Raw genomic sequence first — 25,752 nt, 5'->3', positions numbered from 1 at the left:
CTTCCCTAAATCCTCTGTTGAATGCCACTATATGTCACCAAAAGTACTAAAGGAGAGGAGGTGATAGGTGGGGGTAAGGAAAGGGGAAGAAAATCTCTTCTGCCTCATAGAGACCCACCAAGGCCAAGTTATTAGAGGCGCATCAGTTTGCGAGGACATAGCTCTTATTCTTCCCTGAATTTGAGACTCAACCTTCAAGCATCTATAAATTATTCATATTAATGACAGTCTCCCTCTCTAGACTATAAGCTTGGTGTGGGAGGGAATGTATCTGCCAGTTACTATATGCAGAGCACTGTATTAAGCACTTGGGAGAGTACAACATATCAGACACATTCCCTGCCCACAGTGACCTTACAGTCTAAAGGAGGAAACAGACATTAAATAAATAAAGAACAGATATGTACAGATGTGCTCTGGGACTGGGAGGGGGGATGAATAAAGGGAGCAAGTCGGGGCGGCACTGAAGAGAGTGGGAGAAGAGGAAAGGACAGTTAAGTCCTTAGGGAAGCCCTCTTGGAGAAGATGTGCCTTCAGTAAGGCTTTGAAGGGGGAAGTAGTAATTGTCAGATATGAGGTGGGGAGGGCATTTCAGGTCAGAGGCAGGATACGGGCCAGCAGTTGGTGGCCAGATAGTCCCTGGAGGTAGAGTGAGAAGGTTGGCATTAGCGGAGTAAAGTGTGCCGGCTGGCTTGTGGGAGAGGAGCAAGGAGATTGAGTGCTTTAAAGCCCACGGTGAAGCTTTATTGTATTCTCCCAAGAGCTTAGTACAGTGCCGTGCACATAGTAAGTGCTCAATAAGTACCACTGATGATGATGAAACAGTTTCATAGCTTTTGAACCCTGTTTAGAGTTAAATTTGTGGAGGACCTGACAACTGCTACATGGATCAAGATAAGCCCCATGTCACCCTTTCTGTTTGCTGGTTTCTGGTTTGCAAATCCGCCCACTCTGGTGAAGGAGGTGACTTTGCAAAAGGAAGGTTCACATTGCTAGTAGTTTTTTCGAGTGAATTTTCCTTTCTACTGCTTATGACGATTAGACTTCACTTTTTCATTTATAATCTTCAGCGAGCACTTGAACTAAGGAAGCCAGCAGGTGTCATGATCCTTGGAATTTATTCATTTCTAATTGCAGCGAACTGTTTTGTAGTCCTTGACTGTTGACGTCAAAAGTGGGTTCCAAAATAATGAACCATTTCCCAGTATCCATCAACTGTGGATGTATAGCGAATGCTTTCTGAGTACAAAGCACTGGACTTGGGCACTTGGGAGAGTAGAACAGAAGCAAAAGATATTCTGACCCATCATGGAGTTCACAGTTTCACCAATAGGCCCAAATTAATGTGCAGAGGAGGATAAAACAGGAAGTAATCCAAGTATATCAAGGTGAAATAGAATGAATAATTTAATTTACAGATAGGAGTCCAATTAAAAATATTCACCTATATGTAACTACTGAGGATAGAAATAAATAAAATACCTATGTGCTAAGAGTGGGTATGGGGATGATGTTCCTTATAATGTGTTGATATAAAAAGGAAACTATGTTCATGACCCATCATGGAGTTTGTTGAGTCCCACTGATGTGAGCATTCGTACTTCAGTGGTGGAGACCCACTTATTTACTCTTGTCATTTTTCAGTGTCTCATTCTACATCTCAAGAAAGGAAGGATGGGTGGAAATAAACAGAAATGAGTGAGGAATAATAATGATTATGGTATTTGCTAAGTGCTTACTATGTGCCAAGCACTATTTTAAGTGCTGGGGTAGATAACAGGGTAATCAGGTTGTCCATTGTGGGGCTCACAGACTCAATCTCCAATTTTTTTAACAGATGAGGTAACTGAGGCACAGAGAAGTTAAGTGACTTGCCCAAGGTCACACAGCAGACAAGTGGCAGAGCTGAGATTAGAAGCCACAGCCTCTGACTCCCAAGCCCCTGCTCTTGCCACTAGGCCATATATCTTTGAATAAGGCTAAGGTATTCTCTCTTCAAAATCTCCTTCTAATCACCATTTAAGAAGGACATTTACTCAAAAGGTGGAGGGAGTGGTTTTATAGGAGCCTTGGATTTATTTACCCATTATTTACCCCTCGCTGGGCCCCAGAGCCCTTAAGTACGTATCTGTAATGGATTTATTTATATTATTGTCTGTAGGCCCATTGTGGGCAAGGAATACTAACTCTGTTTTATTGTACTCTCCCAAGTGCTTAGTACCGTCCTCTGCACACAGTGAGCGCTCAATAAATACCCTTGATTGATTGATTGAACCTGGTGAGGAGGGAGAGAGGAGAAGGATTTGGACGGGGCAGGGAGATGGGAACAGCCCAGCCCAGGGGGTTCAAGTCTCATTGCGCTTCCAGTTTGCAGCCAACTCCAATCCCTAGGCTCTTTGCTCTGCAGCAGCCGCCAGCCAACCAGGCCCCACCTCAGCCAAGCACCTCTGGATTCCCTACACCACTCCCCTTCTGGGTCTGGAAAAACCTCGTCAGCAAATCCAGATATATCAGCGAAGCAGCATGGCCTAATGGAAAGAGCTTGGGGCCGGGAATCAGGTCACCTGAGTTCTAATCCTAGCTTGCCCAATCTTGCCAGTGGTGTGTCCTTGGGCAAGTTACTTGATTTCTTTGGGCCTCAGTTTCCTCATCTGTAAAATGGGGATAAAATTCCCCTTCTCCCTCCCCCATTGGGAGCCCCACATGGGATAGGGACTACAAGAGAAGTGGCGTGGTTTAGTAGAAGGAGCACGAGGTTGATAGAGGTTGTGGGTTCTAATCCCGGCTCCGCCACTAATCAGCTTTGTGACTTTGGGCAAGTCACTTCTCTGTGCCTCAGTTCCCTCATCTGTCAAATGAGGATTAAGACCGTGAGCCCCACGTGGGGCAACCTGAATACCTTGTATCTACCCTAGCGCTTAGAACAGTGCTTGGCACATTGTAAGGGCTTAACAAATACCATCATTATTATTTCCAACCCGATTATCTTATATCTACCCCAGTGGTTAATATAGAGCTTGCCACACATAAGCGCTAAAGTACCACACCAAAAAAAACCACCCCAAAACATAACCACTTGTTCAGACCCAGGTGCACTGTGCGTGCTCGATAATGATGAATTTAATTTATTTTAGGAATACATATGAAATTATTTTATCTTTCAGTTTTATCTGAAAAATTGTTGCTGACACCTAGTCCCATAGTTAACCTGTCCTCTGAGTTTACTTATAGAGTTTAAAGTAAATCCAAGTGTCAGAACAGCCCCTTCTTTGGCTTTCTCTAAAAAATTTCAATAAATATACTTTACATGCTAGTCACACATGTATGTGTGACTATTCAGGGCTCAATCAAACCAAAGTACCACTTGTCAGCTTCTCTTTTCCTGTGAGAACTGCCTGGATATGAGTTTGTTTTTTGTCTGCGTGTTGTCTTTTCTCAATATTTTTCTGCCCTTGGGCTCTGCGAAAAGGTGTACGGGAAGGCCTTGGATGTGATCGATGAGTTTTTCAATCAGTGGTATTTATTGAGTGATTACTGTGTGCCGAGCACAGTACTGGGTGCTTGGGAGAGTCAACAGGGTTGGTAGGTACATCCCTGCCCACAAGAAGTTTACGATTTAGCTGCATCTTAAGTAGAAATGTTATAAAAGCAAAAACCAATTTTCTAATAAAAACAATGTTATAAATGGGAGATTGTTCAGGAATCAAAGCCAGTTATCCTATTTTTTAGCCAGATTACCCAAATTGTGTGCTCAATCCATTACAGATGAGCACATGAATGCGTTTATGTTACATTAAATAATTAAGTGAAAAGTCCAGCAAATCAAGAAATGTAGCGTGGCGCAGTGGAAAGAGCATGGGCTTTGGAGTCAGGGCTCATGAGTTCGAATCCCAGATCTGCCACTTGTCAGCTGTGTGACTGTGGGCAAGTCACTTAACTTCTCTGTGCCTCAGTTCCCTCATCTGTAAAATGGGGATTAAGACTGTGAGCCCCACGTGGGACAACCTGATTCCCCTGTGTCTACCCCAGCGCTTAGAACAGTGCTCTGCACATAGTAAGCGCTTAACAAATACCAACATTATTATTATTATTAATGGTAGTGTACTGCATACCACTACCCACAGATTCCCTGAAATCCACAGACAGATGTTAAATAGAAATGTTGTTTATAAAATTGACCGGCAGTTCCTTGTTGACAATCCTCCCATGTCCGGGGTCTGTCTCCCTCTTAGGGCAAGAGGACCAGCAGGTGCGTGAAGGGCGGAGCCTGCTGTTAAGCCATGGTGGGTTTTTTCACTGACCACTTGAGACCCGGGTCAGCAGAGGCAGAAGGAGAAAATGGAGGAAAAGGCAAAGAGTGATGAGCGGGGCCAGATGTGGAAGGGTGTGGGGAGGATCCCAGGCGTGGCGGAGCATGGGCGTTACTGTCTAGTCCCAGCTGGAGTGGCTATGGGCCCGATCCCGTGGCATCACTACATCCAGTCTGGGTCTGGGGTTGTCCTTGGTTTCCCTTGGGGATGCACATTTCAGGCGAGATGCCAGGCTCAGCCGAGCCGGAGCTGCGTACGGGGTGACTCTAAGCCCGGAGGAGGTGTGGAGACGCTCCTCTGCCGCAGCAGATATCTCCCGTCTCTGTCCCTCTCCCCAGACACTCCGGCCCTTGCCGTTTCCTGAGACTCTGACCAAGTGGAACTGATGGGCGGCCCCCTTCCCCACTCTGGCGCCTTCTTCGTCTGCCGCTGGCCTCAAGAGGACCGAGGCCAGATGAGGGGCAGGTCAGAGAGGGACCAGCAGAAGGAGAAAGAGGGAAAGGGGCAGCTTGACATTCCTGGAGCCACCCCATCCTCTGCTGACAGTTCCAGGCTCATTTTCCATCCTATTTGAGGAGCCGCATAGCTTAGCGGAGGTCACGAGTTCTAATCCCCAGCACTTAGAACAGTGCTCGGCACATAGCAAGTGCTTAACAAATACCATTGCTATTATTATTATCCCGGCTCTGCCTCTTGTCTGCTGGGTGACCTTGGGCAGGTCACTTCACTTTTCTGGGCCTCGGCTTCCTCATCTGTAAAATGGGGATGGAAACTGTGAGCCCCACGTGGGACAGGGACTGGGTCCACCCCGATTTGCTTGTATCCACCCCACAGCTTAGTACAGTGCCTAGCACAGAGTGAGCACGAAACAAATGCCGTGATGATTATTAAAGAGCACTGGCATGGGAATCCGAAGGCCTGGGGATTAGAAGCCCTGCTGCGTTCTGCTGCGTGACTTGGGGCAGGTGTGATGTTGGGCTACTGCAATCACATTAATGCAAGCACTTATCTAATCCCGCCTCGATTAGCGTACTAGCTTCCTTGCTGACTCTCCTGACTCCTGTCTCTTTCCACTCCAGTCCACGCTCCATTCTGCTGCCTGGAACACTTTCCTTCAGAAACGTTCAGACCGTGTTTCCCCACTCCTCAAGAAACTCCAGTGGTTGCCCGTCCACCTCCGCATCAAGCAGGAACTCCGCAACGCTGGCTTTAAAACACTTAACCACCTTGCCACTTCCTACCTCACCTCCCTGCTCTCCTCCTACAACCCAGCCCGCACACTTCGTTCATCTGGTGCTAACCTTCTCACCGTACCTCGATTTCGTCTAGCTCGACGCCGACCACTGAGCCACATCCTACCTCTGGCCTGGAACGCCCTCCCTCCTCATATTAGACAGATAATTGCTTTCCCCCACTTCAAAGCCTTATTGAAGGCACATCTCTTCCAGGAAGCCTTCCCTGCCTGAGCCCTCCTTTCCTCTTCCACCACTCCCTTCTGTGCCGCTCATACTTGCTCCTTCATTCATCCTCCCTTCCCCATGGCACACATATATATACATATATATAATCTGTAAATATCTGTAATTTATCTATTTATTCATTTATATTAGTCTGTCTTCCTCTCTAGATTGTGAGCAGGAAATGTTTGTTATATTGTACTCTCCCAAGCGCTTAGTACAGTGCTCAATAAATGTGATTAACGATAATAATAAATAAAAAGTCGCTTAGCTTCCCTGTGCCTCAGTTTCTTCCCCTGCAAAATGGGCTTTCAATGCCAGTTCTCTCTCCTATTAGGCCGTGAGCCTCATCGATCGGTCACGTTTATTGAGTGATTACTGGGTGCAGAGCACTGTACTAAGTGCTTGGGAGAGTACAGTACAACAGAATTGGTAGACACGTTCCCTGACCACAGTGAGCTTACAGACTAGAGAGGGAGACAGGCATTAATATAAATAAATTGCCAATATATACATAATCATTCAAATTTATTGAGTGCTTACTGCGTGCAGGGCACTGTACTAAATGATCAGGAGAGCACAACACAACAATATAACAGACGTATCCTCTGCCCACAGTCTAAGTGCTGTGGGGCTGAGGAAGGGGTGAATAAAGGGTGCAAATTCAAGTGCAAGGGCAACACAGAAGGGAGTGGGAGAAGGGGAAATGAGGACCTTGTCGAGGAAGGCCTCTAAGAGGAGATGTGCTTGTAATATGGTTTTGAAGATGGGGAGGGCGATTTGTCCTGTATGAAGAGGGAGGGCGTTCCAGGCCAGAGGCAGGAAGCGGTCAAGAGGTTGGTGGCGAGATAGAGGTACAGAGAGTAGGTGAAGTGTGTGGGGTGGGTTGTAGTAGGTAATCGGGGAGGTAGAGGTAGGATGGGGCAAGGTGATTGAGTGCTTTAAAGCTGCTGTTAAGGAGTTACTGTTGCTGTGGCTTTGGAATGGCAGCACTGGAAGTTCTTGAGGAGTTGGGAATCACGGACTGAACGGTTTTGTACAAAATTAATCCGGACAGCCGAGGGAAGGGTAGACTGGAACGGGGAGGGACAGGAGGCTGGGAGGTCAGTGAGGAGGCTGATGCAGTAATCAAGGTGGGCTAGGGCAAGTGCTTGGTTTAACGAAGTAGCAGTTTGGACAGAGAGGAAAGGGCGGGTTTTTAATAATAATGATGGCATTTGTTAAGCGCTTACTATGTGCAAAGCACTGGAGAGGGTACAAGGTGATCAGGTTGTCCCACGTGGGGCTCACAGTCTTCATTCTCATTTGACAGACGAGGGAACTGAGGCACGGAGAAGTGAAGGGACTTGCCCAAAGTCACACAGCTGACAAGCGGCTGAGTCGGGATTTGAACCCATGACCTCTGACTCCCGAGCCCGGGCTCTTTCTACTGAGCCACACTGCTGCTCAATGTTTTAGCAATTTTAGCAATGTCGGGACAGTTGAACCGACAGGATTTGGGAATAGATTGAATATGTGGGTCGAAAGAGAGAGGTGAATCAAGAATGACACCAAGGTTACGGGCTTCTGAGGCCGGGAGGATGGTGATGCTGTCGATAGTGTTGGGAAAGTCGGAGAGGACGGGGTTTGGGTGGGAAAATAAGTAGAGAAGCAGTGTGGCCTAGTGGAGAGAGCTTGGGCCTGGGAATCAGAAGGACCTGGGTTCTAATCCCAGGTCCGCCGCTTGTCTACTGTGTGACCTTGTGCAAGTCACTTCTCTGTGCCTCAGTTACCTCATAATAATAATAATGATGGTATTGGTTAAGTGTTTACTATGTGCCGAGCACTGTTCTAAGCGCTGGGGTAGATATAGGGTAATCAGGTTGTCCCACGTGAGGCTCAGTCTTCACCCCCATTTTACAGATGAGGGAACGGAGGCACCGAGAAGTGAAGTGACTTGCCTAAAGTCACGCAGCTGACAGGTAGCGGAGCCAGAATCACATCCCATGACCCCTGACTTTTAAGCCCGTGGTCTTTCAACTGAGCCATGCTGTTCATTCAATAGTATTTATTGAGCGCTTACTATGTGCAGAGCACTGTACTAAGCACTTGGGATGAACAAGTCGGCAACAGATAGAGACAGTCCCTGCCGTTTGACGGGCTTACAGTCTAATCGGGGGAGACGGACAGACAAGAACAATGGCACTAAACAGCGTCAAGGGGAAGAACATCTCGTAAAAACAATGGCAACTAAATAGAATCAAGGCGATGTACAATTCATTAACAAAATAAATAGGGTAACGAAAATATATACAGTTGAGCGGACGAGTACAGTGCTGTGGGGATGGGAAGGGAGAGGTGGAGGAGCAGAGGGAAAAGGGGAAAATGAGGCTTTAGCTGCGGAGAGGTAAAGGGGGGATGGCAGAGGGAGTAGAGGGGGAAGAGGAGCTCAGTCTGGGAAGGCCTCTTGGAGGAGGTGATTTTTAAGTAAGGTTTTGAAGAGGGAAAGAGAATCAGTTTGGCGGAGGTGAGGAGGGAGGGCGTTCCAGGACCGCGGGAGGACGTGACCCAGGGGTCGACGGCGGGATAGGCGAGACCGAGGGACGGCGAGGAGGTGGGCGGCAGAGGAGCGGAGCGTGCGGGGTGGGCGGTAGAAAGAGAGAAGGGAGGAGAGGTAGGAAGGGGCAAGGTGATGGAGAGCCTTGAAGCCTAGAGTGAGAGATGCTACCTCATCTGTAAAATGAGGATTAAGCCTCTGAGCCCCATGTGAGACAGGGACTATGTCCAACCTGATTAGCTTGTATCTCCCCCAGCGCTTAGTAAAGTGTCTGGTACGTAGTAAATGCTTAACAAATAGCATTAAAAAAAAACCAGTTCTATTTTGGACATGTTACGTTGGAGATGTTGTCGGGACATCCAGTTGGAGATGTCCTGAAGGCAGGAGGAAATGGTAGACTGCAGAGAAGGAGAGATCAGGGCCAGAGATGTTGGTCGGGGAATCATCCCCATAGAGATGGTGAGAGTGAATGGGTTCTCCATTGAAATGAGTTGTAGATGGAGAATAGAAGGGGACCCAGAACTGAACCCTGAGAGACTCCCACAGTTAGGGGGTTGGAGGCAGAGGAGGAGCCCGCAAAAGAGACTGAGAATGAGCGGCCAGAGCGAGAGGAGCAAAACTAGGAGTGGACGGTGTCAGTGAAGCCAAAGTTGGATAATGTTGCGAGGAGAAGGGGGAAGTTGACAACGCTGAAGGCAGCTGAGAGGTTGAAGAGGACTGGGATAGAGTAGAGGCCATGGGATTGGGCAAAAAGGAGAAAATTGGTGACCTTTGAGAAGGTATGTGGGACAGGAACTGTTTCCAAACTGATCAACCTGTATCTACCCCACTGCTTAGGACACAGCACTTAACGAATACCATTAAAAAGTAATAATAATAGACTGTAAGCCCGGTGTGGGGAGGGATTGTATTCCTGAATTGTACTTTCCAATCACTTAGTACAGTGCTCTGCACACAGTGAGCACTCAGTAAATACGAATGAATGAATAAAAGCCCCTTGACCAGATAGATCTTTCATTATTCACCTGATTTCAGTTCTATTTGTGTCTGAGGGAATGCTTTGTCTCTGACCCGATTAACTTGTATCTACCCTGGTGCTTGGGACACGGTGCTTAATGAATGCCATTAAAAAGTAATAATAATAATGATCATGATAAATAGTATTAATTGTGATAAAAACCCCTTCATCAGGGTAGATCTTTCGTTATCCAACCCAATTATGGTTTGATTTGTGTCTGCAGGAGTGCTTCCTCTTTACCTACGATCTCCCACAAAGGCTCACTGTAAAGGAAAACTTTTAGGCATAAATTTAAGGCAGAGGCTGGTACCTTCCCCACGATGGCTACAGCTCTCATGCCATCTCCTGCTGGCCTCCCTCCCAGGACCTCCCCTGGCTCATCTCATTTCCTTCCTGGCCCTCTCAGTTTGCCTGTCCATCTGGATCTCAAGGGCAGGTGATTACTCTTGTCTCTTCAAAAGAGTCAGGAGAACCAATCACCCCTTTTCTCATATGAGGGTTTTTTGGTGGCAGAGATAGGTAGGAGAGGGTGAGTAACAGGTTTTGGAAGTTTGGAAACTCTCAGCCTGAGGAAAGGGAAACACTTTTGGAAGCCTAAGCCCTAAAAATGTGAAATCTCTCCCTGCCAAAATTTCGTGTAGTAATTATTGGCATTTTCCCCAAGATAGAATTCCTTTAAATATCCAACGAAATATTAATTGCAATCTGCCTAAACTCCCCAGGGAGTGTCTAACAGCTATCGAGATGGGCACCTCCTTGTACAGTTCACGCTGCTGTTTAACAGCAAGTTTTCCACAGCATCAAGCAAATAAGTTCTGTGCTGCGGAAGTAGAAATTACAAGGAGAATTATCAATGCATTGCCTCATCCTCTAGCAGTGGAGCTTCCAGTCAAAGCGTACAAGAGCTAACAAAAATATATTCTGCCTTCAGTTTTGCAGAAAGGATTTTGTCTCTGCGAATTCCCTGAGCGCCATCATTTGGCAATGACTACTCTCATTGTTTTAGGGGTGCTTGTCTCTTGACTCAGGAGCTGCAAAAGTGCCTGAAGCATAAATTCCTTTACCATTGTTTTGGTGGTCCTCAGCTGTAGCTTTCTTGCCCATTTTTGATAAATACAGCTATGACTGAATGCCAAAGTGAACAAACTCACCGAATCATATTTGTCCCTTTTTATTATTATTTTGAAAAATCTCTCTGTCTAAATCCATCAGCCATATTGGAGAAACGGATTGCAGTCATGGGGTTTTCTCCCCTCTTTGTTAATGGGAGGGTTGTTAGCTGGGCCCTTTAGGCTTCTGCTCATCTCAGTTCTCGGCCCACCCCCGAAACTAAAATAACTGTATGAAATCCGTGGCCGCTGAGGCAGAGGAAAGCAACAACTGACGAGAAATAATTGGAACTTTTTATTTTTCTGTCCAGCTGCCAGAAAAAATAACCGCTGGGTGGCAGAAACTTCCGAGCTAAGCTTTTGGTGGCCCCTCCCTGGCAATTCGGGTCCTTGTGGCCTATTCCCAACTGTGGCTCGTGATGCTTGAACATCCCGGCCTGAGCTCAGCGCGTATGGGGGATGGGAGGATGGCGATTTTCTCCCCTGTCTCTGGAGGCTCACCTTATGGACCTTTACGTTAGCTCCCACCCCAATCAGGTGGATGATAGGGCTCATCGAGTTTACTTTATTACATTTCGCTAAAGTTTTAGAAAATCTATTACTCAGTATCTTCATTTTCCAGGACAGAACATTAGCAGGGTAATGACTGGGAGGGATGAGAGCGTAGAGAAGCATGACACAGACCACTTGAAATCAATTTCTTCATCTAGGTTTGCGATCTTGGGCTTCCGGGGATATTAGCTTTCAAGTCTGTCCCATCAGTCACATTTTTTGAGTGCTTACTGTGTGCGGAACACTGTATTAAACACTTGGGAGAGTACAATGTAACGATACAACAGAGGGGGAGACAGACAGTAATATAAATAAATAAATTACAGACATATAAGTGCTGTGGGGCTGAAGAAGGGGTGAATAAAAGGAGCAAATCTGGGCAACACAGAAGGAAGTGGAAGAAAGGAAATGAGAGCTGAGTCAGGGAACACCTTTTGGAGGAGATGTACCGTAAATAAAGCTGTCTGCACTGTTACACATGAAAAAAGTTATTCGTTTAACATTAATCAATCAGTGGTATTTATTGAACCATTTATTGAGTGCAGAGCACTGAAAACTAAGCACTTGGGTGAGTACAGAACAATAGAGTTAGCAGACACAATCGCTGACCCCAAGGAGTTTACAATCTATCTAGGGAAACAGACATGAAAATACATTACAGATTTATTTAAGGTTGTAGTAATGCATTTTGAATATTCAAATGATAGAATCCTTATGTTGAAGTTTCCTTTTGAGGGGAGTCTAATGTCTTAGTTCCTTAACTGCATGTTTCCATAGTAGCATTGGAAAAATAAACGCAGGATTTGTTATATACAAGGAGTACTCTAATATAAGGGTTGTGTTTTTGCAGGACCTTGTGCTGTGGAAAAATTGTTTTAGGAAACCGATTCCAACAGAACTTCACAAATAGAATGCTTTACACCTTTACCACTCATTGCTGTTTTTATCGCACTGAATTCTGTAAGGTGTCAATAACTCACACAGTGTGGAACGTGTGTTTAGTATAATACCGTAAGACTGAGGCAGAGGCTGGAACTGTTTCTTCCTCCTCTAAATCTACATACGCTATTTTTTGTAACCTGTTATACCAAAATAGACTGATGTGGCAGGAGGAATAACTAAAATTAGCCCAAACTAATGAAACAAGTGTTACAGGAGAGCAGGGTAGGCATGACAGAACGATAACATGTAAAGATTAAATATCGAAACTATAACTAGCCAAACTCATATGTCTTTTAAATATATACAGATTTTATATTATTTGTAATAGGTAAAAATAGGTAAAACAACCCTTAATATAAAGGCACGATCTAACAAATCTAGGAGTTTTAGTGCTCCTCAACTTTGGGAAAGTGACCAGTATACTCTGGACTCAATAAATTGGTAAAAGGTGCAAAAACTATTTTTTTAATGGCATTTGATAAGCACCTTTTATGTGCCAGATACTGTACGGGATAATCAGGTTGGAAGCAGTCCCTGTCCCACAGGAGGTTTACGGATGAGGAGACTGAGGCACAGTGAAGTGAAGGTCACACAGCAGTGAACGGTTGAACTGGGATTAGAACTCAGGTCTTCCCACTCCCAAGCCCACGATCTTTCCACTGGGCCACACTGCTTCTTTGTAAGCCTTTTCTCTTTCTGAAGATAGATTTGAGTCTTCCAAATAGAACAATCTGTACTCAGGCTAAGTCTTTTCGAATAGTTTCTACTCTTAACTTTGCAGTTTTTAGAAAGCAAGTCATCATGACTCCGGGGCCAAAAACTAATTATTTGAGAATTGAAAATTTTAAGTTTTGCTTTTGTTTTACCCCCTTGAACAGGCGGCTGGCAGTACATGGGCATTAAAACCTATCCTGCAGTCACGAAACTAGATTTGGGTTTGCAAAGTCCAAGTGTATGGAAGGAATCAATTAAAATTAGAACGTGAAAATTCTGGCTACACCAGTTTTTTTTCTTTCCCTTGTCATGGTAATGTTGTTGCCACATAAGTCCTTTCCTTCCTTATTTAGAAAGAGTGGTTTTCCGGAAACGTACTCTGTCATGGTGACTCTGCATTCACTGCCGGGCATGATTTCCAACTGTGTTTGAGTGTAGAGATGATCTTTATCTAGTCTAAAGAACAGCTTTTCTTTATCTTTGCTAAAAGTCAAATAGTTTTCCTCAGTAAGGATGAGGCAGAATGGGAGAATGTGGCATCATCTTTTAGGAGCTTGGTGTAGCTAATATTTTGACTTTACAGAAGCTCTCCTCCAGACATCACAGCTTTCTTCTAAGTCAGTAGGGTTTCCCGAGCTCTCTTCCATGTCTATTATTTTATTTTTGGGTGTTCTCTCTGTTCAGAGCACAGGGGAGAGGGAGCCCCTCAAGCGCTTACCTGATAGGGTTTTACAGTTTCAGCCCCTTCCCACTAATTCTCATTTTCTCATGGGAAATGCTTATTCGTTTCCCAATCAGCTGCCAAATTTGTATCTGCTTCAGAATTCTTTTGGATTGGATTTTTTTTGTAACATTGAACGGCAGAAACCAAAGTGATACCAAATATACTTTGGAGCACATTAACATTTCATAAGCTGTTTGTTTTAGTAAGTGGTAATATTATTTATTAGCACTTACTATGCGCAGAAAACATAGGGAAAGAGTATACAGGTGGAAATTAAGACTCTCCCCTAGACTATCAGGTCATTGTGGGCAGGGAATGGGGTTTACCAACTCTGTGTATCATACTCTCCCAAGTGCTTAGTACAGTGCTTAGCACACAGTAAATGCTCGATAAATCCGATTGACCGAGTTAAACACAGATCCTGTCTCTCAAGAGACTCACAATCTATGAAGAGGCTCAGAATCTATGAACCCGTTACTTATTTAGAAGGAGTCGGGGATAATAGACAACAGATAGTCTTTAAGAGCTTATTATCATAAAGCCTCGTGGACTGAGAAGGTCATATGCAGTGAAAGATTTTTCATCAACTAGAACAGCGTTTCATGAAACTCAAGACATCTTGGTAGAATTTTATCAGAAGCTGATACTGTTTGGGGGCCCATATTGTCAAGATCGTTTTCTCTGATTTGTTAGTAACTATCGAAGCGTTTGATTGTAATTGCCTCGGTATATTAATGGAGGATTATTCAATGAGTATTGTTCATATTCATCGACCAACCTCAGCATTTAGTACCTCTGTTATACATTTACTGCTTGGAAATTTATTTTTTTTAAATGGGAACGGAAATTCATTTTAAAAACTACGTTTGCATAAGATTTAAACCTATCATGCAGAAATTATCAACATAAATATTTTTCCTCAGCAACTTGTGCATACATCAAATAAGTGCTTCCATAGCGACTTGAGAAGTACATTTATTTTGTTATTAAAGGATAGACTCACATCTACTCAGAAAACCTTGTAAATTTCCATCTTAAATCCTCTTTCTTTTCCTGTTTTTTATCTCGCCATTTCACGGCCACTGCAAGCCAGCGCTGAGATAAATCAAATACAACCAAACACCAATTTAAATTAGTTGTGGCCCATCAGGTGCCGAGTTCATAAGATGAATAGTTCCTCCCTCAAAGATCTTACGTTATTAAGCTGGACTTGACGACTAGTTCCTCTTAAAAATAGCCCGCCTAAGGCAGCTATTTTCTAAATTATCACTTTGTTGGAACAGATAATGGTGCTTCTCCTTATTGAATGACTTTGGAATAACATTATAGACTCGTTATGCAAAGGGATCCCAAGTTTATCTGCAGCCTAGCAATTGCTGAAATCATTTTGAAAACAGTAATTTTACTTTGTGGTCATGGAAGCTAGGTTAGCCACTCTGTAGAAAAATTGGAACAGAATACTCAGATTTGGTTTCTGGGTTTATCGAACCCATTGGATGGAGTAGTGCTGACCTCCTAGCGAATGCAAGAGCACTGTGCTAAGCACTCATTTGGGAAGTAATCCATCCGTCATCGGAATTTATCAAGGGCTTACTGTGTTGGGGGCTAAGCATCTGGGAGCTGGCAGACACGATCCCTACCCATGAAAAGTCTACAGGAGGAACGGTGGAAGAGAAGCAAAAGACCCGTTCCCTGTCCACAGCAGCATACCCCCCAACAGGAGAGACCGAAATATTCACAAGCAGCGGAATCAGAATAAATCAAGTTTGTTTGCTTTTTCTCTATGGGTGCCACATGACCGGAAATCCATTCGCGCATAGGGGTCACCTGATTGTTTTATTGACGTGCAGCAGTGATGTGTAGCCTGTTAATTAAAAAATTTAAATTGTCGGACTGGTCAAGAAATGGAAGACCTTCCTTGGGTCTCAGGGTTGGGAATTATCAAGGAGGTTTGGGAAACCCTTGGCTCTTTGATCAGACTCAAGAGAAAGAAAAGTACCGTGCCTCTGGGCCCCAATCTGCCAGGTGTGCATCTTGGTGGATGACTGAAGGAATTTTTGAGAGCTCAGCCGGAAAAAATGATACCAGCCATAATGATACTTATTTTCAGATAATTGAGGGAGATGCTTAAGTGAAGGTATACAAAAACAACTACTATTTTGCAAACCTTCATCTGAATGCATCGTTTTTTCCCCTTCTTCAGGAAGCGTAGGAGCCATGCACTGCATCTCTGATCCCCCCGGAAACTTCCAGCACAGAGGAAATCCTTATTAAATACAGCTGATTGATTGATCCAGTTGATCTGTAGATTTCGGTCAACTCTATACCAAAAATAGCCGCATTGACAATTTTAGAGACAAGCGTGTGTGATTCTGGGAGTACTAGGTAAGGCCTAATGAAAAGAGCAGGGGCCTGGGAGTCAGAGGACTTGGGTTCTAATTCCAGCTCTGTCCCTCACCTGCTCCGTGAACATGGAGGGGTCAGTTAACTTCTCTCATGTTTCAGTTTCCTCATCCAAAAAATGGAAATTCCATACCTGTTCCTCCACGTACTTAAACTGTGAGCCCTGGGTGGGACAGGGACTGCGACCAACCTGATTATCTGGTATCTACCCCAGTGCTTAGTACAGTGCCTGGCACTCAGTAAGTGCTTAACGAATGCCACAGTTATTACTGTTATCATGAAGGAGGAGAGTTGAAAAGCTTCATAAAAGCATCTAGTTTTTATCTCCTTTCATTCTCTTCTTGGACTATTTTGGAAGCCAGAGAGGTGAGACCACTTACCCCCTCAATATTGGGATACTCATCCCCACCCCTACAGCACTTTTTTGTCTATCTTTATACTATGTTGCTTCCCCTCTGCCCATAATTTATTTTAATATCTATCACTTGGCTAGATTGTAAACTCTCTGAGGGCATAGATCTTGCCTTCCAACTCTGTTGTGTCGGCCTTTCCTAAGTGCCCAGTCCCGTGCTCTGCACACAGAAGGCATTCAATAAATTCCACTGTTTGACTGAAAAGCAGTGTAGCCTAGGGAAAAGGGCCTGGATCCAGGAGTCAGAGGACCTGGGTTCTAATGCCGACTCTGCTACTTGCCTGCGGTGTGACCTTGGGCAAGTCACTTAACTTCTCAGTGCCTCTGTTTCCTCATCTGCAAAATGGGGATTCAGTACCTCTCCTCCTCCTTTGATTCTGAGCCTAGGTGGGACCTATCCCAGCTGTCAGTAGACTGCCTGGCTCATAGTGAATGCTTAACAAAAACCACATTATCATTCTTATTGTTATCATCATCATCCTAGTAATAATAGTGGTATTTTTTAAGCGCCTACTATGTGCCAGGCACTGTTCTGAGTGCTGGTGTAGATACAAGATAGGTTGGACACAGTCTCTGTTCCCACACAGGGTTCATAGTCTTCATGCCCATTTTACAGAACAGGGAAGTTAGGCCCAGAGAAGTGAAGTGACCTGTCCAAGGTCGCAGAGCAGACAGATGGCGGAGCCGGGATTAGAACCCATGGCCTTCTGACTCCCAGGCCTGTGCTCTAGCCACTAGGTCATGAGCCCCACTGACCCCAGAGCTGGTCTCCAGAGGAATTTAAAACTGTGGTTTGTTTGTTTGTGCTAACATGACTTTACCTTAACTTGGTTCTTGGCTCCCGCCTTTGCTCTATAATAATAATAATAATTGTGGTATTTGTTAAGCGCTTATTATGTGCCAGACACTGTACTAAGCGCTGGAGTGGGTACAAGGACATAATAATAATGTTGGTATTTGTTAAGTGCTTGCTATGTGCAGAGCACTGTTCTAAGTGCTGGGGTAGATACAGGGTGATCAGGTTGTTCCACGTGAGGCTCACAGTTAATCCCCATTTTACAGATGAGGTAACTGAGGCACAGAGAAGTTAAGTGACTTGCCCACAGTCACACAGCTGACAAGTGGCAGAGCCAGGATTCGAACCCATGACCTCTGACTTCCAACCTCGGGCTCTTTCCACTGAGCCATAGTCCTTGTCCCACATGGGGGACACGGTCTCCAATCCTCACTTTACAGATGAGGTGACTGAGGCACAGAGAAGTGAAGTGACTTGCCCAGGGCCATGCAACAGAGAGATGGCGGAGCCGGAATCAGAACCCATGACCTTCTGATTCCAGGTTCGTGCTCTATCCACTACACCTTGCCGCTTCCCCTCTATCCATCGCCTTCCCTGTCTAAAATTGCCCTCTTAAGTATCCACTTAAGGCTAAGGAAACCAACACACCCGCCTGTCAAGAGGTGCAGAGTTTGAGTTTGTGCCTGCCAACTCTGTTGTATTGCGCTTTCCTAAATGTTTAGTTCTGTGTTCTGACCGCAGTAAGCACTCAACGAAGACCTCTGCTTATTGACCGATGGATCCGGCCTTGCGACCCCATTACTCAGGATTCGCCAGAGCCTTCGACTGGCCCCGGGTGTAATATTTCTCTCAAATTCCTCACATCAGCGCTAGCAAGTAATAGAGCCAGACCCATTCCAGAATTGAATTTAAAGTCAGGGTAACTTGATCCTCAAAGGAATCAGAGAATTGAAAGCAGGAATGAGGGGAGGGGAGTAATTTGTATTCAGTAGGTTAAGGTAATACTTGCTATTTTATTGTGCCTTTTTATCTGTGACGAGTCCCAGATGGAACCAGCGGTCCTATATGTTTTATTTTAGGTTTCTTTACTACAAGTCTGACTCATGAGTCACTTGAACGGAAAAGTCAGGGGAATAGTATTCCTTGTCCAGCTTCGGGGCCAAGTTTAAAGTTAGACTGCAAACCTCACGTGGGACGGGGACCGTATCCGTCCCGATTATCCCGTATCTACCCTGGCGCTTAGTTCAGCGCTTGGCACACAGTAAGCAAGTATCGTGATCGCAGTGATGATAAGACCGAGGGGGAGCTGAGGCTCTTTGTTTTTCTCTGCGTCCCATCCAGAGCGAGGTAAACCCTAATGTCTCCATACGTGCTTAGTTTCAGAATGGTTGCGGTTACTGCCGTTCCTGGGCGTACTTGCACTGCTGGGCTATCTCGCGGTCCGTCCGTTCCTCCCCAAGAAGAAGCAACAGAAAGACAGCTTGATTAATCTCAAGATCCAGAAGGAAAACCCCAAAGTAGTGAATGAAATCAACATTGAGGATCTGTGTCTCACTAAAGCGGCCTACTGCAGGTGTTGGCGTTCTAAAACGGTAAGAGGTCATTTTCCACGTGCGAATGTTGAAATTCTAGGCTATGCGGGCTAAACTGCAACCCCGAATCCCTTGGTGTCGTTCCCTGTAGTGAGAGATTTTCTGGATGATGGTATTTATTACGCCCTTTAGTACAGGCTGATCGTCATACTGAGGGCTGGGAAGGACACATAACGATCAGATCGGACACAGTCTCAGCCCCACACAGGGCTCCCCAGTCTAAGACGGTGGGAGAGCATCACATCTGAACCTCTGTGAATCTTGAAGCCGTTTCGGGTTGGCAACGTTGGCAGCCCGTAGAGAACTCAGACCCATTTCTTCCATCGGATCTCAAATCGCCTGAAACTCCTGTAGGGCTGGCTCCACGTTAGTCTCTGAATCTAGGGAGGATTTTTATTGGACAGGAAGTCGAGCAACGTTTTCTAAGCAAAAGAAAATCGTGGCCCGGGGGAATAAGGGCCCTCCTCCTTGCCCCTGTGACCCCCCTATTCCACCCTAACCCTCCTTGCCCTCTCAGCTGCCTATGACACTGAGGAAATACCTATAATTTATTTATTTATTTTGATATCTATCTCCCTGTCTACACTGTAACAGTGTAAGCTACTTGGACACAGGGAACATGCCTACCAACTCTCCCAAGCACTCAGTACAATGCTCTGCACCCAATAAGTGCTCAATAAATTCCATTCATTCAATAGTATTTATTGAGCGCTTACTATGTGCAGAGCACTGTACTTAGCGCTTGGAATGTACAATTCGGCAACAGATAGAGACAATACCTGCCCATTGACGGGCTTACAATCTAATTGGGGGAGACAGACAAAAACAATAGCAATAAATAGAATTAAGGGGATGTACATATTAAAACAAAAGCAATAAATAGAATCAAGGGGATGTACATCTCATTAACAAAATAAATAGGGTAATAAAAATATATACAAATGAGCACAGTGCTGAGGGGAGGGGAAGGGAGGGAGGAGGAGCAGAGGGAAAGGGGTAAAAGGGGGCTTAGCTGAGGGGAGATGAATGGGGGGCAGAGAGGGAGCAGAGGGAAAAGGGGAAGCTTAGTCTGGGAAGGCCTCTTGGAGGAGGTGAGCTCTCAGTAGCTTCTGGAAACATCTCCTTGGTTCTCTGATACTTTTCTCTCTTGGTTCTCCTATGCCTCGGGCCACTCATCCCCAGGCTCCTCTGCCTCTCACCCTCCATCTGTGGGAGGCCCTCGAGGCTCAGTTCCGGGTCTCCTTCTCTTCTCCATCTACACCCGCTCCCTTGGAGAACTCACTCACTGTCATGGCTTCAACTACCAGCTCTGTGGGGACGATTTGCAAGTCTGTAGCTCCAGCCAGTGACCTCTCTCCCTCTCTGCGTCTCGCAGTTCCTCCTGCCTTCAGGCCTTCTCTACTTAAGGTCCGGTCGTCACCTCAAACTTAGCATGTCCCAAACAGAACTCCTTATCTTCCCACCTGATTTTCCTATTCCTGTAAACACCACCACTGTCCTCCCTTTACTCACTAGCCCGGAACCTTGGCCTTATCGTACACTCATCTCTCTCATTCAACCCACTCAGTCTGTCACTAAATCTTGTTGGTTCTGCCTTCAGAACATCTCTGGAATCCAGCCCTGCTTTTCCATCGAATCTGCTATCACAGTGGTACAAACCTTTGCCATAGCCCATCTTGATAATAATAATAATGTTGGTATTTGTTAAGCGCTTACTATGTGCAGAGCACTGTTCTAAGCGCTGGGGTAGATACAGGGTAATCAGGATGTCTCACGTGAGGCTCACAGTCTTAATCCCCATTTTATAGATGAGGTAACTGAGGCACAGAGAAGTTAAATGACTTGCCCACAGTCACACAGCTGACAAGTAGCAGAGCTGGGATTCGAACCCATGACCTATGACTCGCAAGCCCGGGCTCTTTCCACTGAGCCACGCTGCTTCTCCCTCTAAACTGTTGAGATTTACCCTACCCTTAGCCCCACAGCTCTTATGGACATATCCTTACCCTGTGCTTTCTTCTTTCTCTCAGATTTAATATATGCTTCCCCCTCTAGACTGTAAGCTCACTGTGGGCAGACAACGTGTCTACCAACTCTTGTTATGCTGTACTCGCCTACGTGCTTAGTCCAGTGTTCTGCACACAATAAATGCCTCGGTAAATACTTGGAATTGTTTGATATTTTCTGGTTGAATGGATGTCCACAAGGATGGGACTTAGCTATAAAGTATTATAACTGGCCCTTGGTGGCCGAAACTCCGTTCTCTTCATCAAAGTGGAAGTAAACTGAGGAACTCGTATTCGAAAAATTTCAAATGGAAATAGTACAGTCAATCAGTGGTTGACATATGGGGAAAGGGGACCTCCTTCTTGCCCCTGGGGCAAGAAGACACTCCCAGAAGGGGAAACACAAGGGCTCAGAGTCTAAATAGGAAGAACAGGAACTGAATCCCCATTTTACAGATAAGTGAACTGAGGCACCGAGAAGTTAAGTGACTTACTCGAGGTCACCCCGCAGGCAAATGTCAGAACCAGCACTAATGGTCCTCTGACTCCCAGGCCCACGTATTTTTTTTACTAGCCACCTTTATAGCTACTTTATATTTTGGCCTTTATCTAAATCAAGGAAAACTAAGAGTTTATTTTTAATATATGTTTCACAAGGTTTTCTCTTTGGCCTGGACCCTTTTGTATTCATTCATTCATTCAATAGTATTTATTGACCGCTTACTATTTGCACGCACTGTACTAAGCGCTTGGAATGTCCAGTTTGGCAACAGATAGAGACAATCCGTGCCCATCGACGGCCTTACAGTCTAATCGGGGCTTACAGTCTATAAAAGAGGATAGAAAAATTGCACATTTGTATTTTTTAGTTCTTTAGAATTACAGTTGATTAGTTTTTTTCTTAAACATTAGATACTTAGACCAGAAATAAATGGGAATGTAAAGTGCCCAAAATAAATTTCTCAGTCAAAATAGAAGAATGGGAGGAAATTTGTTTTTTATGGTATTTGTTAAACACTTACTATGTGTCAGACACTGTTATAACTGCTGTGCTAGGAACAAGTTAAGTCAGATACAGTCCCTGTCCCTCATGGGGTCCACAGTCTAAGTAGGAGGGAGAACAGTTATCCTGCTTTTACATTTGAGGAAACTGAGGCACGGAGAAGTTAAGCGACTTGCCCAAGGTCACACAGCAAGCAATTGGCAGACCTGGTATTGGAACCCAGTTTCCAGGTCCGTGCTCTTTCCATTAGGCCACTCCACATTGATATTTTCATTGATTGTACTCTCCCAAGGGCTTAGTGTGGTGTTCAGCATTCAGTGAGTGCTCAATAAATATGATTTGTTGATTGATTGAGTCTCTCCCACCCTCTGCTCTTCCCCCTTTTCCTCCCCACAGCACTGTACATATTTGTATATGTTATTGATTACCCTATTTATTTTGTTAATGATGTGTATATATCTATGATTCTGTTTATCTTGATGATATCTACACTGGACTACTTGTTTTCTTTTGTTGTCTGTCTCCCCCATTTAGACTGTGAGCCCCATGTTGGGCAGGGATGGTCTCTATCTGATGCCGAATTGTACATTCCAAGTGCTTAGTACAGTGCTGTGCACACAGTAAGCGCTCAGTAAATAAGATTGAATGAATGAATGAAATCCAAAAGAGTATAGCAAGGGCAGGCAAGTCCGGCAATGTCTGACTGGCCAGAAACCTAAAAATATGGGATTACCATGTCACTATAAAATGCCTATTCCATGATATAGTCATTATGCTTTCTTTCTTTCTTTGGAAACACATGCATCTAAACTCGTAGCATGCTACACATGCTTTGCCCTTGCTCTTTTGTGAGCTGTCAAAGCTACACTTTGGAAATATTTTGCTGTGTCCCTATGCGAACTGTCATTGTTTCCTGCCCAGAGCAATCTGAGCCGGGATCTCCCAGCTTCTCTGAGTTCCGGTTACCGCATGACTTGCTCGGAAATCCACCGTATTATTATTATTACATTTAAGTGTTTGCTGTATGTTAAACAGTATTCTAAGTGCGGGGGGTTAGGAGATGATAATTGTGGTGTTTGTTATGCACTTACTCTGTCCCCTGGGGAAGATTCAATATAACAGATCGGACCATTCCTGTCCTACACATGGCTCACAGTCTAAGTAGGAGGGTAACTGAGGGACAGAGAAGTTGAGTTGTTCAAGGTCACACAGCAGGGGCGTGGCAGAGCCGGAATTAAACCTCAGATCCTCTGACTCTCAGGCACGTGCTCTTTCCACTAGACCATACTGCTCAGATCGGCTACAGTCCCTGTCTGACATAGGGCTAAGTAGGCAGGAGAAGAGATATTTAATCCCTTTTGACAGGTGAGGAAACTGAGGCACAGAGCAGTTAAGTGACTTGCTAAAATCACACAGCAGGTGATTGACAGCTGGGATTGGAACCCAGGTTTTGTGATTCCCAGACACACAACACATCCTAGACACATATGCACATAGTAGACAAATCCTAGCCACATGTCGGTTAGAGGCCGTACCTTAGAGGCCATGGGTGCCTGAGAATTCATCTCAGCCAGAAGAATGACCCACATTTTTCTGGAGGCTCCCTTAGTGGAGGGCCCAGAACATTCCAAGCCTTTTTGCTAAATTTGAAGTTACTTCTTGGCAGTCTTCCCTGGGCCAACCTTTTGATCCAGAAACTCCCCAGGGAGCAACTCTGAATTGATTAAAAAAAGAGTGGAAAGCCACGGATTCCCCTCTCCCGTCACACTCTGTGCCACGTGGAAACTACTCGAGGCCAGGGGAAATGTGTTTTTCTTCTGCTTTACTTTTCCAAGTATTTAGCGCAGTGCATTTGCTCCAGGTAAACCCTCGGTATTTGCCATTGCTTCTCCAAAGACGAAGAAGTGCAGTAACTCAGCCTCCACCGTCCCCTTGTTGTAGTCGACGTCACATGACTATTTGAGGCCTCAAGTCAAAAACCTTGCCATGCAATTGCTTTGGTTTTATTGGTGATTGGAAAGGGGGCCTCTGAGAGAGTGGCAGAAACAGATTTCGCATCTGAGTGCAGTGAAGGTTGGCTCACAGATCCTTGCTTTGCATCTGATGCCATCTTTCAGAGAATTACCCTACCGGTGGCTTTCTGGAAACAGAATGGCTAGCAGAACTGACAGTGTACTAGATCCCATGATTGACATAACCATTCAGATCTTTTTCACCCTCCAGTTTCCTGCCTGCGACGGTTCGCACAACAAACACAATGAATTGACAGGAGACAACGTGGGTCCGCTAATATTGAAGAAGAAGGAGGTATAGCGACACCGGGCTCGGCACGCATTTGTGGAATCACTTAACGTGATGTTTTTCAAGGGTTTATGTTTGAGGCTGCTTTTAGTTTGGATCGATACCTCACTATGAGGTCATCCTAATTAATGCTGTTGATTTTTCTCTGAGAGGGATCTCAGTTTAATTTCTTGCTACATGTACGATTATATTTGATACTTTGTATATTCGGAAGAATCATGTATCTGTAGAAATGGGGAAATAAGATTTGCCAGTATTTGTGTCATGTTCTGAAAGGAGCACACCTGAGGTCTTTCTAAAGAGACCGATGTCTTTAAGCCAATGTGGTTACTTGTTTCTGTAACAATGCGAATGCTTTTTCCTGCACTCTTAATTGTATTATTTATCAAATCATTTGGTTCTTGTCAATCACTTAATAAATCAATTTTTTTCTAATTTTATTTTTGGTTCATTTGCCACCCTCACCATACAAAGCAGCCAGTATATCCCAGGTGATCCATAAAATTTACAAAATTAAACTTGTTGGGGAATGACAAAAAGGATACGATTTCAACTCTCTGAAAGTAGATTTGAGGTCCCTCTTATTTTAAATTGGTGAAGAATAAACGTTTACCAAGGCGGTAGAACCATTTGGAAGAGAATCATCTCTTGGAGGTGAAAGTGCTTGTATTTTGGAAAACCAAAATGGGATCAGAGGAATTAGCCCATCTTCTAGATGGTTCTTCCAGACCCTTTTCCAAGTTGATTCTATAGATCACGCAGGACAGATAGTTTTGCCAGTGAGGCAAAGTCATGTGAGGCAAAACTCATATTTCTTTAATGCTCTTTTCTATTAACGGTGCAGGGATGGAATTGATTGACAATATTTAAGATTTCTGGACCTGGTGGAGCTATTTCCGGTTCAGAGCTGTGACCCTGGAGTCCTTTTTTTTTTTCCAACTTTGAGCCCCTCCAGCACTCTTCCTGTCCGCCTGCCCCTGCCCCTGCGTGGGGATTTCAGGACATCCATCAGTCAGTGGTACCAAGCGCTTAGTACTGTGCTCTGTGCACAGTAAGCGCTCAATAAATACGACTGAACAAATTTAATTGAGTGGAAAACTGGAGGAGGAGGTGTAGTGGTGTGGACCTGGAAGTGAGAGTGATGGCGGGTTACCTCTTAGGGGATGGCACATGTTTTGGGCCCTTCTCTCTCTCCTTCCTCCTTGGGGACTAGCCCAGCAGTGAGAAACCATCTGGTCTAAAGCATACTTCAGTTGTAATACCAGTAATACTGTATACTCCACTGTACTTTCCCAAGTGCTTAGTACAGCGCTTTGCACACGGTAAGCACTCAATAAAATAAGCTTGAATGAATTGAATGAATAATACATTAGTTGTCATGATGGTATTCATTGAGCACCTACCCAGTGCTTTGAATTGTACGCCTAATAATAATAATTATGGTACTTGCTAAGCGCTTGCTGTGTGCCAAGCACTGTTCTAAGCACTAGGGTAGATACAAGCTAATCAGGTAGACACAGTCCGTGACCACGTGGGGCTCACAGTCTTAGTCCTCGTTTTACAGATGAGGTACCTAAGGCCCAGGAAGTTAAACGACTTGCCCAAGGACGCACAGCAGACATGGGGTGGAGCCAGGATTAGAACCCAGGTCCTTTGGACTCCTAGGCATGTGTTCTATCCACTAAACCATGCTGTTTCTCTAGAACAAAATGAGTTCACCGCCCACAAGCAACTTCCACTCTAACAGGGGAGCCAGACCTAAAAATGGTTACGAGCATGGACACGGATAATACGGTGCTCAAATGAACATATGTGTACATGGGTGCTGAGGATGTATAGACATAAACGGGCACGCACTAAAGATGGCCTGCACTAAA

The 25,752-nt window shown here is 44.9% G+C and overlaps 1 protein-coding gene across 4 annotated transcripts in view; it reads left to right on the top strand.

Annotated features, from left to right (window-relative positions):
* CISD2 (CDGSH iron sulfur domain 2) overlaps positions 1 to 24,310 on the top strand; it is a 28,706-nt gene extending 4,396 nt beyond the window's left edge. For 2 of the 4 annotated variants that reach the window (XM_029076527.2, XM_029076525.2), the window contains exons 2-4: positions 4,233 to 4,283; positions 18,351 to 18,565; positions 23,798 to 24,310. In XM_029076527.2, the coding sequence (XP_028932360.1) occupies positions 4,233 to 4,283; positions 18,351 to 18,565; positions 23,798 to 23,887 (356 nt within the window). In that variant the 3' untranslated portion in view covers positions 23,888 to 24,310. The remainder of the gene's footprint in view (positions 1 to 4,232; positions 4,284 to 18,350; positions 18,566 to 23,797) is intronic. The other 2 variants (XM_029076528.2, XM_029076526.2) reach the window with 1 other exon arrangement.
* The last annotated feature ends 1,442 nt before the right edge of the window (positions 24,311 to 25,752 follow it).

Source organism: Ornithorhynchus anatinus, chromosome 12 (genome assembly GCF_004115215.2).
Source record: "Ornithorhynchus anatinus isolate Pmale09 chromosome 12, mOrnAna1.pri.v4, whole genome shotgun sequence".
Lineage (NCBI taxonomy): Eukaryota > Metazoa > Chordata > Mammalia > Monotremata > Ornithorhynchidae > Ornithorhynchus > Ornithorhynchus anatinus.
Note: the sequence above shows the minus strand (reverse complement) of the source record. Positions and strands in the feature narration are given on the sequence as shown.